General features: G+C 38.8%; 2 protein-coding genes across 3 annotated transcripts; one reads left to right on the top strand and one right to left on the bottom strand.

Annotated features, from left to right (window-relative positions):
• The first annotated feature begins 5641 nt into the window (after positions 1–5641).
• LOC131691010 (senecionine N-oxygenase-like) lies at positions 5642–15619 on the top strand. Of its 2 annotated transcripts, none has more exons than XM_058977135.1 (3): positions 5642–5817; positions 14214–14784; positions 14847–15619. In XM_058977135.1, the coding sequence occupies exons 1-3, from the start codon at positions 5803–5805 to the stop codon at positions 15548–15550; spliced, it is 1290 nt and encodes a 429-aa protein (XP_058833118.1). In that variant the 5' UTR covers positions 5642–5802; the 3' UTR covers positions 15551–15619. The 2 variants fall into 2 exon arrangements, with proteins under 2 accessions (XP_058833118.1, XP_058833117.1); XM_058977134.1 differs by lacking the exon at positions 5642–5817 and adding an exon at positions 12065–13104.
• Positions 15620–16324: 705 nt separating this feature from the next.
• On the bottom strand, positions 16325–19333 carry LOC131692950 (senecionine N-oxygenase-like). The gene is made up of 2 exons (XM_058980375.1): positions 18058–19333; positions 16325–16971 (listed from the first exon to the last, which is right to left on the bottom strand). The coding sequence occupies exon 1, from the start codon at positions 19331–19333 to the stop codon at positions 18062–18064; it is 1272 nt and encodes a 423-aa protein (XP_058836358.1). The 3' UTR covers positions 16325–16971; positions 18058–18061.
• Positions 19334–19480: the final 147 nt, after the last annotated feature.

The following is a 19480-nucleotide window of genomic DNA, read 5'->3' as shown; positions in this document are numbered from 1 at the left end:
CCGTGTTGACGTTTCGTGGTGAGATGGCGGATGAAGATGTGAGCGCTTGTGATGAACAGTGTTGGCGTTGGTACTCAAGGGGCGTATGTGCTGTTAGATTTAAATTAAATAATATTTTTGAAAAATCAAAGCTAAAATATTATTATGAAAATTACACTTTAAGGTTGAACAGAGAAAGTGCAAAAATCGAAAACGAAAAAAGCAGTTTTTTTCCACACCGTGTGTTAGATCTTCATAAAAATTAATCAGCAGTACTGTAACAACATTCTACATAAGCTGATTGATTTTTATGAAGATCTAACGTTTTTTGCCCAATCTCTGTCCAACCTTAACGGACTTCTAGCTGATACATCAATTCTCGACAAACATATGATTACGGCTTAAAAGTCACTGTCACAATTCCCTTTCACAGCAAAATCCGGACAAACCGTTACACACCAATCACAGATGTTGGTAGTAAACAAAAGAGAAAAGTTTTCCCTTTCATTAACTGCTATGAACTGTGTTTGGCCAGTAACGGTTTGTCCGGAATTTCCTTTCAGAGAATTTTGACAGTTGGCTTTTAAGCCGTAATCAAGTTGTTTCGATGGTGCTGGAAACCTACGGCAATTTGAAAAGAAAAAGATTTAATAGTCCGACTTGCAGCAGCTGAATCAGCTGCTTTATTCAAAGCCTCAGTTATTCTCAAAAATTCTCTAGCGACCGGCAGCAGTAACATATAGAAGCGGTACCTGCTCCAGTTACAGGTACTCTTTCGAAATAATTTCTGTTCAACTCTTCTCCAGAAAAAAATCAACCATGTTTTAAATAGTATTTTGAAATCATTTTTTTCATGTTTAAAAACAAACCTGCTCATCGCCATAATCCCGCAATATTAAAAAAAAAAATTGCACTGATTTCCGTGTTCGACGAGAATCAATATGTATTTAGTATTTTGGTAGTAAATTTTTCAGTGAAATATGTTGTAGTGAAATAAACAAGTTCATAAAAATATGTTGATAATTGGCGGAGTTATGGCATTTTCCCCGAAACCCTAGGTTTGCGGTGTTCACGATTGCAGCCCAATAGATCAATTAAAATCTCAAAACTAAAAAACCCATTAGAATATGAGTATTAATCGTACCTTAACGATTAGTTGAATAGATAATTTTTCCTGCATTCGGCACGTTTTTCCTAAAAAATCGCTGTTTTAACCCTAGAACGTTGCACTGGGGACAAATGTACCCCACGCCTTCTTCGGAATTCGGCCTTGAAGAGGAGAATTCGGCATTTATCGACCTGCGACCCTAACCAAAATTCAATTTAGAGTTCCTAAGAGTAAGAAAAGGTGGTATAGCCAGTTACCAATGTATTTCTGGTCGGAAATATTTTTTAAATTTAAATTTCCACCCCATTTCGTGGTATTTTCTAAAACCTGGTTTTTAAACTTTCACTCTTCCAAAAATATCAAATTTCTGTTTTATGCCAATTCTAGACCATTCTTTTAACTTTTAGGGTCATTTGATTGTTCTCAATTCGGTTGAAAATTCGCAAAGTTAAAGTTTTTTTTTGTTTAAACCAATTTATGTATCATTGATTCAATAAATTCCGTACTTTCACTTGCACAGCTGTTTTTGCAATTAAAAAATGAAGAAAAAGATACATTATACATTTCTTTTGTTTACATTTTCACCTGCGAAAATTGCGATCAAACGCGTTTGTACCCCATAGCAACGTTCTAGGGCAGAAAACGCAAGTCTAGGGTTGGGGTTGAGCTCTAAAAATTGTATTAAAAAATTCTTATCTACAAAACAGAAATTTATGCATAAAAAAGGAATCGTTAAGGTACGAGAAGTATTAATTACGATAAATTGAGAAAAACAAATGAAGAGTTTTTCGGCAATCGTGATCATGGAAAAACCATTTTTGGAAATAAGACATTTCTAGATAATCGATTTTAAAATTTCATGTTACCATTGCTCTTGGTAGACGAAGCGCGCTTGTATACGATGGTAGACGAAGCGCGCTGTAACTTCCGATCTATTTCTCGCATCTCTATAAAAATTTGGGAAAATATTCTCAAGAAGTTGTACTTTCAGATAAAGTTTTAAATAACAATTCGATTTTTTGAAAAATAAAGAGGGATGTAACCGCTTAAAAAATCGCCTTCCCTTTTGAGGACAGTTGTTAGCCATAGCAAATTCTCGTGCGTTCAAACACCATACAACCGCTTAAAAAGACCATAAATGGTCTCTATACTCTCTAAATATAACAAGATATGGTTTTTATATGGAATCTACCGTACTATGGTGAGTTTTCAGGGGTTGATCCAACTTAAATCACTATCAAAACACAATGCAGTGGAGGTGAAATTGGACCATGGCCATAGGAGGTATTATGGGCAGGGCTGTAGTGTGGTCTTTTGGCGCCCTTGGCGGAGTTTTAGTTCTGTGCCTCTCCGTCCCTGAAGAAATACTTCAGGTTGTGAATACAACAGAAGTTGTATAACATCCCACTGGTACACACTGGATGAGCAGGATTTGCGCTTCGATATGACAAAATTCGTTCGTGAATTAGGAGAACAGCAAAAGTATCGTTACAATTCAGTTTGTTGCTTTCTCATTTGTGGATAAGATTTGCTGATTTGACAAGGCTGTTTTGTTTGAAAACCATTGGATAGTTACAAGAGACCGTACGCACTCAATTCGGTTCGGCAATTTTCCAAAAGCCGTGTAGTCAGCAAATTTGGAAACTGATATCTCAGTAAAGAGAGATTTGTTTTCTGATTTTCAGTGAAATATTTTCCGAGTCTCAGCTGTCAAACATCACTTTTACTTTTGTTATATTCTATCTAAAGCAAGCAAATGACGTTACTGGCGGCAAGTTTTTTACGAAAAACTACTGCGTCTACATACCGGGTCACAAAATTGAGCTCGACGGTGTGCTCACCGATTCGAGTTTGCTGTTTAAAGGAACCCTTGCTGCAGTGAGTGTAGATTTTCAATGGCAATCGCACAGGACGGGATGAAATTGTATTCCCCTTGAATCTTGTACCGAATGGGACCATTGGTGGAACAGCCTTGTTCGACTAGCTTCGTCTGTGTGTTCCGTTATGTGTATTGCGCGCCATGCATCGCACTAAATACAAGCAAATAGCCCATTGTAGTGATAAGGTCCCGGTGTAGCAAGTGCGCAGAGAACGATTAAGATGACACTTGCATAGGGAATGCTGAAAAGTATGCCTATTGTGGACAGAGTGCACATGATCTATTACTATGCCCCGCGTACAAACAGCGTCTGGAGAATCGGAAGCGTCCTCTTAGAAGACGTTCTAAGCACTTTTTTGCAGAAATACTAGAGAAAGCAAGGCAACTCACCACGACGAATCATTATGTTATCTTGGCTTAGTGGTGCTCTGACGATCACCTTGTGAGGACATCTGTTACTGCTCTTTGCAAAGGCCAATTTTTTTCTTTTGAGAAATCGTCAAATATAACAATTCACGATAGTGCTGACACAAAGCGGAAGCGAACAACCTCTGGTCTTAAAATTTAAGATCAAACGAGGGGTTTCAAGCGCGTTCAGGAACACCAAAAGTCTGGAGTAGCTTAAAATTTTAACCAGGGAATACAATTGGTACAGGAAAAGTTTAGTCTAGGTTGAGCACAGGCAATTTTGGGTTACTACTGACTGGCTACTGGTACCTAGGGGAATTTAATTCTTACGGTACGGCATAGGGTTGTTTGCTCGATGGTAATCGATCTAGCTTACTTCAAGATGTTTGCACATTTCCGAGTTTTCTCAAAATTGTGAGTAGGTGTTACAATCATCTTGTTGAAAGATAAAATTACGGTCACTAGCCACCTTATTCATCCACGGTACAACATCCTACTGAATCTTCAAATATATATCGGCTACTGTTATTCACTGATCAAAGAAATACGGCGGTATTACATCCCGTTCGATGAAAATTGCATGTAGAACCATCACATGACTCGGAATGTAGGAACCTGACAGATTATTTGGTCTGTTGGATTGATGAAAATGATATTTTGAATTAACTTTTAATAAACTAAGAAAGTAGTTCAAGTTCGGTAACAAACGGTCTAGCCCTTTGGACCCCGTTTTTTGGTTAGTTCACCCCAAAAAGAGAATATAGGGTAAGCGGTTTCGCATATCTCGTGTAATAGTCGTTGGCATATTTGTAAAAGGCATTATTTATTGCTGTTTAACCGTGATAATCAGGTCCGGTCCATGTGATATTGGATACGAAATACTTGCTAGACAGCGACAATCGAGTAAGAGACCTGTCAAATGCTCTTAATCCGAAGAAAGTTGGTTCGAATCCTTCTCAAACGACGGCTATTGACAGGTCTCGTGCTCGATTGGAATGACACTGACGGATAAATGGTAAACTATAAATAGCTATAAAGGTCCAAACGGTGACACAACTTCACGACACTGATACATTTCCTTTTATTACAGTGCAGTCCTCACCAAACTTATAATTAGGGTATAAAAGCCAACTGTCAAAATTCATTTTGATGCGAAATTCTGGACGAACTGTTTCTCATCCAGTACAGCTGTTAGCAGTAAACAGAAGAGAAAATGATTCGCATTCTTTGATCTGTCCTTGGACTATAACAGTTCCTCCTTCAAAGTTAATTTTGAGGGTTAGCTTTTATGCCGTAATCAAAGCTAGACTTTTTAATGCCAAAAATGAATATTTGCATCGTTATGTTTATGGTTCTAAGCGTTATCAGGCCACGAAAAGCAAAAAAGATCCAGCTGAAACAGGGTTGCGAAACCAGACAAAACAGGGTTCGTAGGCTAGACGAAAAAATTTCTTTCATGCATCAACATTGATAGACACCTAATACGTTGGATTTTGTACCATCTTCAGCCACATTTCATACCGATGACGCTGAGAACACTTATCTCACACATGTATTCTTCCACTCGTCCTGTTATCAATGAATGGGTCTCGTACGCTACTGTCCTGTCTGTAGGTTATATACATTGTGTGAGCGTTCTCAATCTGGTGGTAGTAGGTCGAGCACGTGGTTTCCATAGTATTGGAGCGTAGCGTGCGCACGTCATAGTTATGCGTTCCCTCGATGGGGGCTCGACTCCCAGTACTATAGTCACTGTTTGTGTTTAAAAAAAGTTAGTTCGATGAAACTAACGCACACGAAGGGTCATCAGATCACAACACGAGTGTATCGCATGATTGCGGAAAACAAAAATACCCGGTCAGAGTGATTTATTTCTCTTCTGGTAAACCCTTTTAGTGACAAGACTAAACAACGGAATTTTTCCTGAAACATATTCTTGAACTGTTTCTGCAGCGCAATTAAATGTACATATTCATTTAAGGAGAACGATCATTAGATTAATTGCATCATTCTGGTTTAGCCTAGTCGTCATTTTAACATTTGCACTGATTTGACAACACGCGCCATTTTTTTGTCTAATCGGTGTGCTCTATCAGTGCCCACATGAACCCTATAATATTTTATATAAACGGAATCAATGGAAATACTACAAGTATGTATATTTAAAATGAAGCAAAACTTTAATTATGTGGAAAGCTTGATCGTGTATGAACTGGGGTCGATGTAAACGCCGCATGAAGTCAATAAATATAAACTGGAGTAAAGAATCGATCAGTAGTCTTGAACGGGCGGTGTAAATGAAAGGATCTATCGGAGAAAAATCCAGTCCATCAGTTGCGTGCTGTTAGTGAAGTGATTTTAAATAGTGAAAAGCTTAGAGTACTATACTTCCTTCTTCGGCGTATCAGTTGAACGTGAACTTGCTAGGATGGTGAATGAAACGGTAAGTTACTGGTTCCACCGAAGCCGGTTTGTTAGTTGGACTAATTGCCCAGTGTAGAGTGCTCGTTGCAACGGTTCACCGTTCTTACATCATTTTGGGGGAATATTGCTCATGTTTTAGAACCTACCAATCACAGACAATCAGGCGAAGTGAATTTCCTGAACATATTCAATTGAGCTGTTACTTTTCTTTGGTAATCAATTCGAGTACATTAATTGATCTTTTTATTGTGAAACGCTAATATCAAGTTGTTTTGTCAATGCAACGGAAGGAAAGAAAATCTACCACAAAAATGTTTGATACCAAACCAACAAAAAAAAATAAAGGGATCACGCCAAAACTCAAAAAAATATTTATGCAAATATAGTATTGATCAGATTTAGGAAAATTGCACCTGTAACATTTTTTTTATTTTAACTATAAAAGAGGTATAGTTATCAAATACAGAGTACTTACTATAGACGTTTCCTCGATTCGAAGAAATCGGTTAAGTCGCTAGGTAAACCCATTTACTATGCCATTACTCAGTCCAGCGAGGTTTGACTCAATTAACCAACACGGCGTCATTAGGAATTGGATTAGGGGAATAGATACGCTTCAATACTCAGTCTGAATCTTTGACTTGAAGGTGATTTGGCAAGGTACAAATCTCTGACTACACGCGGGGTATGTGCAATCTCGACCAGTATATTCTGAATCCTTAAGGAAATTTATTTAGCAAGTAACTTTAAGGCACGGGAATCTTGAATATCAATAAAATTTTACCATTTTTAAAACTACGCTTTTCATCCTACATACACACTATAGTGAACATAATGTTTTATAGAATTTCTAACATTTTCGATAAAAATTGTTGCAAATAATCAATACTTACACGGAAATTTGCGCCATAAATGAAATTTTCATGGCACATTTTTTTTTACATTTCGACTAATTAAGAGTAAAACTAAGCTTTTTTGTCCAGAACACATGAGAAATATTTATAGGTTTTCTGTAAATTAGGGACCATTCATAAATTACGTATCGCTTTTTTGCGACAAAGTGTGACATGTTATGACATATGGGAGAGGGGTTGTATTTTACTCCCCGTTACGGAGCATGTTTTTACTGAAGACATTTTTTTAAAGATTTTGTTACGTAACGTACTAGGGGAGGGTGGAGGCTATAAATAAATTTGTGACAATTTGTTACATGGTTGGGGAGTCAATTTTCGCGTTACGCAAATGACCGTATCTTACAGTTCAATGCGATTCACACGTCGTCCAAAATAAAAATAGATAGTTGCTAAGTCGGTGTTCGTGCTTTTATAGATAAACATTCAACAGAAATCGGTGTAATAGAGAACAATAAGAACGCCAGACTTGAAAATTGAATCTATATGTCCGTAATTTATGTTAGCTGTACATACCTCGAAATATGGGACAAGATCATTGTATTGTTTTGGAATGGTCAGAGTAACAACTACATTAACTACTACTAACTCCAACTTCGTCTGAATTTCTGCGCGACTTGCGAAGCGTTATTTTTTATTTTAAAGTCGTGTAAAAAATAAGTATGTTTTGGTACACGATGCAGGCGTTTCAGCGCAGAGTTAACTATGATATGGTAGTTTGGAAAGTAGGCAGTAGTCGCTCGAAGTCCTCCTCAAAAAGCTCAGTGTACACTGTAAGATGCAGTAATGCATAGGACCGGGCACGAGGCGGTGGCAGAGGTGCTAGGCAACAAAGTTGAAGCAATTCTGGTCGAGCTATGGTAAAGTTTGGCAAGAATGTCTATCGTACAGCTCCGGTTCTGACTGGGGATCTCGACTTTGTACAATTGCCTATATTTTACGATGAGGGTTTTGCATACGGGGGCATTTCGGGCGTTTAGTACTTATAGTATTGATGAGGAGCACTTTGCAATCGTCCTTCGTTTGTTGGAAATGCGTCAAAAAGGATAGTTTCCGGTTAATAGTTATACCGAGGATCCTGGAAATAATGATTTTCCGCCCAATCGCATGGGAGCACCGAAATGTTGCATTTCGAGATAAATTGAGATACACTCAGGTTTTTTTTACGCGGGGGATACGAGCCGCGTAAATGAAAACCGCGTAAATGAAAACCGCGTAAATTTCAAAATCCGCGTAAATGAAAACCGCGTAAATTTCAAAATCCGCGTAAATGAAAACCGCGTAAATTTCAAAATCCGCGTAAATGAAAACCGCGTAAATTTCAAAATCCGCGTAAATGAAAACCGCGTAAATTTCAAAATCCGCGTAAATGAAGACCACTTAAATTTAAGAATCCGCGATAAAGGGAACCTCATTGATGGGTACCGCGTAAATTCCAAAATCCGCGTAAATGAAAACCGCGTAAATTTCAAAAACCGCGTAAATGAAAACCGCGTAAATTTCAAAAACCGCGTAAATGAAAACCGCGTAAATTTCAAAATCCGCGTAAATGAAAACCGCGTAAATTTCAAAATCCGCGTAAAAAAATACCGCGCAAAAAAAAACCGCGTAAAAAAAACTTGAGTGTACTACCCTTTGAAGCGGCGACAATGAAGCCAACGGCACGCAGTCTGTGAACCCTCTAATTCTGTGAACCCTTTTACTGGTGACGATGCAAATGAAACAGTTCTACAATTTCGAAAAGAGTTTATTTATATTTAAAAACGCGAGACAGCGAGTACGGAACCATGAGGGACTCTATTAGGTTGTCGGTTCCTCACTAAGTCAGCTGTTTGAGTACTCCGCGGAATTTTATAGGAAATAAAAAGCAATCAAATTTAGCTTAGCTTAGCTTGGCTTAGCTTAGGTAGATTGCCCGTAGTTGCATTTCGTGATTGGCCGAATGAGTAAAAATGCACAATGAACCAACAGAATGTTAAGAAACAAAATGCAATCAAATTTGTCACAAAAAGTCATAAATATTTCCATGACTAACAGTAGGGTAAGGTGGGGCAAATTCGACCTAGTAAATGGTTTTGGCTGTAAAATGCTCATTTTACATCGGATCAAGTCGTTTTATATACGAAATTAAAGGTTAGACTTCTGGGCAACTTTCTGCATATAGAATTTTATTCGCATATCGAGAAAACTTTGAGATACAAGCGTTTTATGAAAACGTTCATTTTTGCTGTTTAAAAAATGGTGGGGTAAATCCGACCGCCTATATTTTTGGTTGATTTAGTACAGATATTACCCAAATTTTATGATTTTTCAATGATAAATCAATGAATGTTATGTTATTGAATTGTTACATGAAGAATGCAAATGGAATGGTCAATCTTGGAATGTCAAAATGACGAGCAGTAGCACGTAAAGATATTCCCATTTACATCGGAGCAAATGCTCGACGAATACTATATTTATCAAGTTTTTGTGTATTTCGTTTGTAATTATGAACCAATATGCAAAAAATTATAAATAATGACCATAAAAATATATTTCAATTTGATAAATGATCATTTTCTTAGCAAAAAGGTTCCAATTAATGAAATTCCTATGTTTTATCCTTTGCTGGAAATTGAAACTTTGTGACATCTTAGAACTTCACTAAGTCAAGCTTTTGGGTTAATAATATTGTTGATATAGTAAGGGGAGGAGTTAGGAGGGGCTCCTGAATTTTTTTACTACGTAACAGGCCGACGTGGGTACCCGGGTACCCACAAAACTGAAATACCAATAACTAAGGTAATTTCGGCCCGATTTTGATGATTTTGGGTGTTTTGGATTCAGGAACTCATCCGCTTTTGGACTTGGTAAAAATGAACCGGGTTACTTCATTCGGTTCCCGGGAATCCGGATTTCCGGAAGCAGGTTCCAGTACTGGGATACTATTTATGAACTTCAATGGAATACTAGCAATATGGGTATCAAAATTCTTGGCATTGCATCAGTAGGCTGTATCTCGTAGTTTTGGAACCATTTGGGGATTTTTCCCCGGAACGGACATTCCGGAGCAGGTTCCCGTGGGGCCGTGAGTGACCATTCCATTCCAATTTCATTGTTTAAATTGCCATAGGGTCCCGCAACAATAAATAACAAACTTCCGAGACAATTTGAAGAGTTTTGATACTCATATTTCTAGGACATTATTAAAATTTACAAACCATACCTAGTACTGGAACATTATTCCGGAAAATCCGGATTACCAAGTACCAGATCCATTGATTCGGTTCAATTTTACAAATTAGAAAGTGGACGAGTTCCTGAATCCAAAAAATCTAAAAGTGTCCTAATCGGATAAAGGAAGCCATAGTTATGAGCATTTCAATTTGTGGGTACCCGGGTACCCAAGTTGGCCTGTTAAAGGTGTTTTTGTTGGACACATAACAGTTAAAGTACCCGACCCGACCCGTACCCTGTGATAACAAAACCTGAATCCAGCCCAATTCCTACGGGTACAGGTTTGGGTAGGGTATCTGGTAAAATTATTTTAGTGTATAATTCTTTGTAGTTTTGCTGCGACTTCTGAATTGGACTACTGATTTGATGAAAACCGGTAAATTCCGGATTTTCAAAGCTACATAACTCTGGCCACAGCAGCGTGCGGTGAACAAACTTGAATGCGTCTTGATTGTTGGAGTTTTGCTCAACTTTGGTGTATAATACTTTATAGTTTTGCAGCGGCTCTGAATTCGGCTTCTAATTTGAAGAAAATCGGCAATGTTCCGGTTTTTCAAAGTCTTATATCACTGGCGCGAGTTGCTTGCGGTGAACAAATTTGATTACATTTACATTACATTTACATTACAAAATTCCGCAACTTTTAGTATATATATTATTATATTTTTCCAGGGGCTTCGAATTAAATGCCTTTTTGGTCGAATTTCTTCCACTCTGCGCTGGTGGGTGATGAGGTAGTCCTGTAACTGAAGAGGTTCTCAAAAGTTGACCAATGAGTTTCTAGAGGTCTCTTACGGCGGTCTGTTGTACTTGCGGGATGTAGAAAGACACGATATTAATTCGAGTCGGGTATTGAATAGTTTTCGCGACTGCCAAAAGGTCCGAATCCAACTTTACGGGTGACGCTAGAAAATTAGTTATGATACCTGGAACATATTTCAGTAAGTCAGCAATCATGATTCCACTGGATGACCAATGCTTATTATGCTTCCAGCTTTCCGAAATGTAGACAAACGTAGATATTCTTGAAATTCCTTCACCTTCCTTCATGAAGCCTCTCGGTTTATGTACGGTCTCTGAATTGGAATTGGGACAGAGGTAGAGTTATCAAATGAGCTGAGCGCAAATTAAGGACACGTTAAATCAAATGTTAAAGCCTGTTGCACTTAGATTCTGAATACCTTAATATTTATGTACCGACACCTCTAATGGTCGAGTTTATGAAGTTCTAACAGTGAATTATTTAGAAAATAACCTGTCTCAATAGTGAAAATTTCATCTTGATACGATCAGTAATAACTTGTGCCAGATGGCAGACGACAACAGAAAATTGATCCTACACACACGCACATCAAAAATCCGTTTTGAAGGCATCCGGGTAAACGTTTTATCTGACTACAGCTTGAGGTCCCCAGCAAATTCGAGTGTTTGCGCCGATAAATTTACACAGAAACTAACTTTCTGACAAGGAATTTTTAACTGCGGACTCAAAACTAAGATTTTCTTCCCCAGGAAAATCATGGACTCGAAGCTGTAATAGTAAGAGTGTCTGGAGAAATATATGATAACTTCGGCCCAATGAAGTTCTGGCGTGATTTGGCAAGCTACCATAACCGCCGAGAAGTACGTTTTTCTCGAAATCAGTAAATTGTCACTTAGTTCAGTCTGACTTAACACCGACCAATTGGTAACCATAAAGGGTGTTACGATCATAAATTGGTCAACTTCAACATGGCACTTTTTTTTTCATCGTGTATTAAAAAAAACCGTCACACCCCTCATTTTAAAGATGTATGTGTATAACATCATGCCTACTGTTTGCTTTTGATATTTGCTCTTCAGTTGTCGAAACGGTATCGAAACATGTGGAACAACATTTTGCTCGCACATCGCGATAATCTGAACTACTCGCAAGGCAAATTGGCGAAATGTGACCAAATCAACAGTCACCAACGTAATGCAAGTTTTTGGAAAACGTTTGTCGACTAGAAATTGGAAAAAAAAATTAGCCAAAATAATTTTTTTCTCGATTAAGGCGAAAATTGTTGAAATCAAATTTGCGTGTTAAGGACACTTATAACTAAACTAGCTATGGAATTTGCGTTTCGACTTCGTCTCATCAGATTCCGACACTAACTTAGTGACAGGGATAAGCTAGCGCCAGATTGACGCTAGGTCTAAAAACGAAAACACAATTTCCGTTTCAGAGCAAACCCCTAGTCGGATTGACGACAATCATGCTATCGTGAAAGCATTCATCATGATGTTTATAATCAAATTTTTCAACGCGAATTCATCTGTCTAGCCTACAAGAGCAATATAAGGTGAGCTGCTTTACCGCGTATTAGATTCAGTTACTTATCGCCGTCAAATTAACGACAAATTATGAATAGCGAACAGAAACGAAGCAGGATTTCAACCCAGCTACATTGTATAGATGCATAATTTGCATCTTATAAACTGCCACTAAAGCAAATCGTGATTGATAAGAACTCGTACTATAAATAAGAACGGCCGGCAACAGTGTTTTAAGTTTCTAATGAATATTACGCGAACGCTTGATAGGATGAGAGGCAAAAAAACATCTGGAGTGAAGTTTGTTTGCAACCGACGAAAACCAAATCCAAAAGTTAAAGTGTAACGACACATTCTTTGCTTCACTTAAAAAAATTACTCTTTATCAGTCGTGCTAATGGTTATTGAATGAATGAAACCTGCGTGACAACATAATTTTTGTTTCTTTTTTGGTGTACATATTTGGGTTCTGATGCCACATCATGCTTCTTGCGAAAATTGGACAGGAGAGACGCAATCGCGCTTTGGAATCCCATTAGCTGGAGGACGGGCGTAAATTGGTCTAGCTCGGTGCCATTAGCGATGCATCGCTTATCAGTAGACGGGCAGTAAACGATGCTGCCAGTTGTTTATGTACTGCGAGAAAGGTGTATGTAGTTTAATGGAGTACATGCAAAAATCAATCTATATGTGAACGTGGGCGACGTCAATATGGGGGATTGTAGTCGCAGCGCATTAGTCGGTCTGTTTGTAAACATTCCGGGAACGCTGTCGGAACTCAATAAGATTATATGAGCACATCGACTGAGGAAAGTGATTTGCGCCGACCAGGAAAACGAAAGCAACTCGGAGATCAGAGAGTTACACCAGACTTGGCAACAGTAAGCAATGATAATGGAGACAAGACCTTGAATGACGGCATAAGTGATTATTGTTATACTGTAAGGTTCATCTCATTTGATTTCTGTAGAATTCCATCGGTACAGGAAATTGAGAGTGAAGCATAAACATTATGTGAGTCGAGCTCACAATATTTTTCTGCTAATTATATCGAATCAATCACAAACTACACATCTTATCCAGTAACACCATTTTACTGTTGGTAGATAAAATTTTTATAACTTTCCATACTTAATAATCTCTAGCTAATTGAATGTCGTTAAAAAAGTAAAAAAGTTAAGAATAAACTACTAAGAAAAATAGCGTTCTGATCCATTATAGGTAATACATCGGTCAGTTGCAAGACTCTCAAAACCGACTCAAGACTAATTAAAATCCCCACACGACCAGACCTTAACAAGATTAATTTCTTACACCCTACCCTCACAGTTGTCAATATGAGAACTCTATCTAGTGGAAATCCGACTATTTGAAACTACAACTTGAAGAATACGTAGAGTTTGTTATACTGATGATTCTTTGTAGTCCACATAACCGGCAGATTTTTGATATCATTGTGGATGATGTGAAGCCTTGGATTTAAGACTACAGCTGCAGTTTCCTTGCCATATCATTCGTTTTATGTGAATTTATCAACAAAGACATATTTGTATCTGTCGAAGAATATCCACGACCAGTTTCCAGGTAGAACTTTTAGACAGGAGTTTATATATATCGACTTTAATTTTTTCCTTTTTTATTAACGACTTATAGTGAGTCAATCTTTTTCCTTTTTTTTATATTGTAACGACATATAATTGCTAATTATATGTCGTTACAATATAAAAAAAATCGACTTTAATGTATGTTCAGCTATTTCTCTATAGTTTCTCTGTATCATAGTGCACTCAATAAGTTTGGAAAAATCTTGCTCGAATAGAAGTTCATTTCTTTGCTATTATGCTTTATTTCTTAGAGCAGTTTGGATGTATACTGTATATTAGCGTGGTACGATCGGAAAAAAATTATCATTTCTTCGAGTAGCTGCATGGAAAGATCATGCATGAACACAACACTAACGCCATCCCATTCTCCATCTTCCCCGTTCTAGGCCGTATGCGGCAAAAAGCCCACATATTGCGTGATCGGAGCCGGAACGGCTGGCCTGTGTGCAACCCGCCACGCCCTTCAATCCGGCGGCGAGGTGACCGTATTCGAAATGGCCAAACAGCTCGGCGGTACTTGGGTGTATAACGAACAGGTGGACAAAAACGAGTATGGCATCGATGTGCACTCGAGTATGTACAAAGGACTGCGGACTAACCTACCGAAGGAGATCATGGGTTATCCGGATTTCCCGATTCCGGAACAGGACAGTAGCTATATACCGGCGGAGGATATGCTTGCCTTCTTTCAGCTGTTTTCCGACAGTTTCGGGATAACGGAAAACATCAAGTTCAACCACTATGTGATACGAGTTAAACCAACTAAGGATGAGAAGCAGTGGGAGGTAATTGTTCGCGATTGTCCCAACGATAAGCTGGATACGTACTATTTTGACTTCGTGTTAATATGCAATGGTCACTACCATACGCCAAAGTTACCGAACTATCCGGGAACGAACATATACAAAGGAAAACAAATGCACAGTCACGATTATCGATGCAATGATCCATTTGTGGGTAAGTTTCGAAACTTTCATCTTATTCAAATTAACTTGAGTTAACAATTGTATTGTGTATAGGTGATACCGTTCTGGTAATCGGTGCTGGTCCATCTGGGATGGATCTTGCCCATGAGATATCGAAGAAAGCAGACCGCGTCACATTGAGTCACCATCTCAAGGATAAACCTCAAACGGTTTTCTCAGACAATGTAACACCAAAACCGGACGTTGTTCGGCTGACAGAAACGGGTGCCGTTTTTGAGGATGGAACCTCGCAGGATTTTAGTGTCATCTGCTACAGTACCGGTTATAGGTACACGTTTCCCTTCCTAAGTTGCGACTGTGGAATCATCGTAGAAGATAACTACGTCCAGAAGTTGTATAAACATTGCATCAACATCCGCTATCCGTCGATGGCGTTCATCGGTTTGCCCTACTACGTTTGCGCTGCTCAGATGATGGATCTGCAGGCAAGGTTTTGTATCAAGTTTTTCAGCGGTGCCAAACAGTTGCCTTCGAGGCAGGAAATGGAAGAGGATACCAGTGCGGAAATGGAGGAACGCTGGCGCCGAGGTTTGAAGAAGAGACAGGCCCACATGATGGGACCCCAGGAGGATCGGTACTATGACGATTTGGCTACGACGGCGGAGGTGGATCCCATCAAGCCGGTTGTGAAGAAACTGCATAAGCTGTGCGCATTTAGGTTCAGTGAAGATTTGGTTAACTTCCGGAATGACAAGTTCCGAATTGTGGACGATGAGACGTATGTTAAGATTTGTTAGATAAGGGTAAGGTAGTTATGGGTTATTCACTATTTATATTAAACACTTAAATAAAAATATTGATCTAAATTCGAATATTTTTTTTATAACAAGCTAAGAGAAGAAATGATATGATAATGTTTTAGGAACGTGCCCAATGGAAAATAGACAGAGAAAGAATGACCTGAACGGTGAGAATGAAGATACGGTGAAAATTCACTCTTTTTTATTTGGCACACTTAGAAAAGATATGTCCTCAAGCAGGAATCGAACCTGCGATCTCCCAGTCTCTAGTTGGGTGCGTTAACCACTCCGCCATCGAGGAACTATGATGATGTCATCACAAATTTCTATCAGTATTTTGATCTCCACTATAGCTCTAATACCTATTAAGGGGCCCATTGACCCCCAATGTCTCCTATAAGCAGAGGGGGCGGTTACGATTTGCTTATAGGAAACATTGGTCCATTGGTCTATGGATCCATACCACCACCAAAGGCGTTGTTTACTTATATAAAGGCTCGCACAGAATGAAGCCAAATCTACCAATCGAACATGTCACCGGCTACCTATCGTGCAAAGTAAACAAACATACTTCTTTAGCAATGCCATCATGCGTGCTCGCAAGGGGAGTATTGTTATTGGCAGGAAAAATATTACATTAATAGGAGTGAAAAACTATTTGTTTATATATTTACCTTTTCTCATTTCTTATATTGCTTATAAAAATCAGCAAGTTCACAAGAACGTGATGAATGCATATTTTAATTGATTCATCGAACTTCTACAGTGCCATTGAACGACTATCAGGCTTATTTTCCCTTTTTTGTATAGTTGATAAATTCACAAACGGAACGTTACAAAACACTCTATTATCTAATTGCGAATATTATGACATTCTTCTTCAAAGGTATTTATGGTAGGTGATTTCCTGAGTGTTACCAGGTTTGATGAAACGTTTTCATTACAAGTGACGAGACTCGTGACGTCCCGAAATATTCTCTCCAGCGCGATCAAAACAAGTACGGCTTTGCGCCGCTTCGGTTCCTAGGCATCGGTTATGCGTCTAAGCCGCATTGAAATGGTACCCCTTAAACAGAGGTTCCTGAAGGGTATTGGATGGTTACCGGAACCCAGTAAAGTTCAACCGTAAAGGAGCCGGAAATCTAGCTGGTTCTAATTCGTTTTCGGGCACCAGTAACACAAGCGATTCTAACTAGTCACTCCAGCACCCTGTGGAATTCTAACAATTTCACCACCTGGGCGCCAGTTTGACGATATAAAATGAACTTTGTTTACTTTCGACAAGTTTTGATTCGAGCCAACAACATCCAGCCCTCTTAAGAAGGTATCCTGCAATATGGTACACTAGATTACGTTCTGAGTTATCGAACACGCTATCGTCAAAAATCTTCAGAATTTTCCAACTCCACAAGAACCACCTGAAAAAAGGAAGACATTTTAGACCAAGACTATATTTGGTACCACCTGGTTTACTTTTTCTTCCATCTGTTCATTATACTCTTTTTGATCTGAACTGATTTTAACCATTTTATATCGTCCAACTTATAAGATGATGAAGGAATTTCAGATATGAACTATGATAAAGAAAGCAACTTCAAGTTATCTTTAAATTGAAGAACAGTTGGACGTTATTCAAGCAGTGTGTTGCAATAAATTTACACTAAAATTTCAAGTGATAATTAATTTCATTTTCTAATAAACAATGATTCAGTAAATTAGCATTAATGTGAAATGCGTGGAACAAAATGATTTGTTAAATAACATTGAAAAAATAAAAATCAACACATAGCCAACCCTAAATACTGTAAAAGTCTTGTTTTGGTATTATAGTATAACATTGGACTTCACTGCAAATGGTAATTATTGTTCTGTCACAGTGATATGGTGATAACCTGAAAAATCCGCTTAAAATAACCTGAGTCCTGCGTTGACTCAAATCCTTTGAATAAATTTAAACACGTTATTCATTGATTAAATAGCATTCAATAAATCAGATTAAATAATGTTTGAAATGGTTTTCGCTGGGATGTTCCGTTTGCCACGATAAAGTTGCTTAATTTTTCATTCAGTATGAATTTATTTTGTGATTTGATCAAAGTCACTCAAAGTTACAGCAAATATTCCGGTTGCCAGAAAAAAATAAATAGTCTGTATTCCACGCAGTGTTGCGCATTCCTCTGTACGGGACTCTATATTGTATAGAGACTCTAACCACCACCTATATGTTGTTCGCCTAGTGAATGCTTTGAGACTGTAGAGCTTTTTCCTTTTTTCTGAGTCTGTGAGTACTCTATAGCTGTAACAAACTGTTGGAATGTCTAATGTGGATTTTGCTTGACACAAATCTGAGTTAGATGCTAATCCCAACTTAGAGTTTTACTCCGTTTCAGAGCCAAATAAAAATGGCATAAATTAAATATCCTCACACTTTGTCCCAAAGCATAAATATATTCTTTATATCTTCCGAAAACGATTTTTATTCATATAATACCAATCAACTATACCTCTCTACAGCACTCTAAAATGACCGTCGCCAGTAACCACGAATTTGTCGTTCCGATAGTTTAGCAGATCCTCCGCCCGGCGTCTCATGCACTCGTCAAATAGTTTCATCACTATGGGCTTCAGTGGTTCAACCTGAGCCGTCTTTGCTAGATCATCGTAGTATCTTGGTTGTAAATCACCTTCCAACTTATGCATCGATTTTTTCGGCAAACCTCGCCTTCGACGTTCCTCAATATCTGCCTCCATGTCGCGCAGCATTTTCTCTTTTCCAGGCAATTGTAAGGCTCCCGTGAAAAATTGAATACAAAACCGTGCCTGCAAATCCATCATCTGAGTGGGACAGACATAGAACGGGATTCCGATCAGTGCCATTGTTGGATGGGAAATGTTGATAACATGTTTGAACAGCGGTGTAACGTGATTTTCCTCGATGCGGATTCCACATTCCGAGCTCAGGAACGGAAACGAATACTTGTATCCGGTACAGAAGATTATGGTCGTACAATTGATCTCTGTACCGTCAACAAATCGGGCACCTGTAGCCATCAGTTCCGAAATACTTGGCTTGATTTTAATCAGAGATGAAAAATTGAATTTTACTTTCTCTGGGTTGTGATGACTAATCACCAAACTTTTCGCATGCTTAACGGTCGCGATTGCAATGTCTGAAGCACTATAGCCTGCTCCTACCAATAATACATCGTGTCCTTTAAATCGGTCCTCGCTGCGGTAATCGTGACTGTGCATGAGCAATCCTTTAAACTGATCGGATCCCGGATACTCAGGGATCAGTGGCGTAGAGTAATGCCCATTGCAAACCATAATGAAATCAAATTTATATGTGAAAAATAAATTGTCACGCAAATCTTTCACATTCACTACCCACTGATCCCCGTCGCCGCGAAATGGAGCAACCCTAATCACTTGATGCTCCAGTTTGATTAATCTACTTAGATCGTGCTTATCGGCATATCCCATCAACCATTTGAGTACTTCTTCCTGGCTGACGTAGGAATCGTTCGATTCGATATCTGAATCCGGATAGCCCATGGTTTGTTTGGGAATGTTCGAGCGTAATCCCCGGTACATGCTGGTATGGATCGGCAACCCATTCCGGTCCTGACCGACCTGTTCTGTGTACACCCAGGTACCGCCGATACGATCCGTCTGCTCGAATACCACCACTTCGGCTCCTGTGTTCAGGGCGTGTCTGGCGCAGGTTAGACCGCCTGCTCCCGCACCTATGATACAGTATTTTGGTCTGTGCAGTGTCATCGTTTTCACCCAACTGGCCGAGGCACGCAAGATGGTTAGTCGAGAGTGCTTATCACACTACCGTATTTGCTTTTAGCTGGACGTTTGTGCTTGATAAAGGATGGACGGTGATAACGGCCATAAAACGTCCGGATGACGCCGAGCAAT

This window comes from Topomyia yanbarensis, chromosome 3, assembly GCF_030247195.1.
Source record: "Topomyia yanbarensis strain Yona2022 chromosome 3, ASM3024719v1, whole genome shotgun sequence".
Classification (NCBI taxonomy): domain Eukaryota; kingdom Metazoa; phylum Arthropoda; class Insecta; order Diptera; family Culicidae; genus Topomyia; species Topomyia yanbarensis.
The sequence above is the reverse complement of the archived record's forward strand: the minus strand, read 5'-3'. Positions and strand labels throughout refer to the sequence as shown.

Coding starts and splice junctions, on each gene's coding strand:
- LOC131691010 (XM_058977134.1), top strand. CDS start 13,015: ATGAGCACATCGACTGAGGAAAGTGATTTGCGCCGACCAGGAAAACGA. Junction 13,105..14,213: donor TTACACCAGACTTGGCAACA/GTAAGCAATGAT, acceptor TCCCCGTTCTAG/GCCGTATGCGGCAAAAAGCC. Junction 14,785..14,846: donor ATGCAATGATCCATTTGTGG/GTAAGTTTCGAA, acceptor TATTGTGTATAG/GTGATACCGTTCTGGTAATC.
- LOC131692950 (XM_058980375.1), bottom strand. CDS start 19,333: ATGACACTGCACAGACCAAAATACTGTATCATAGGTGCGGGAGCAGGC.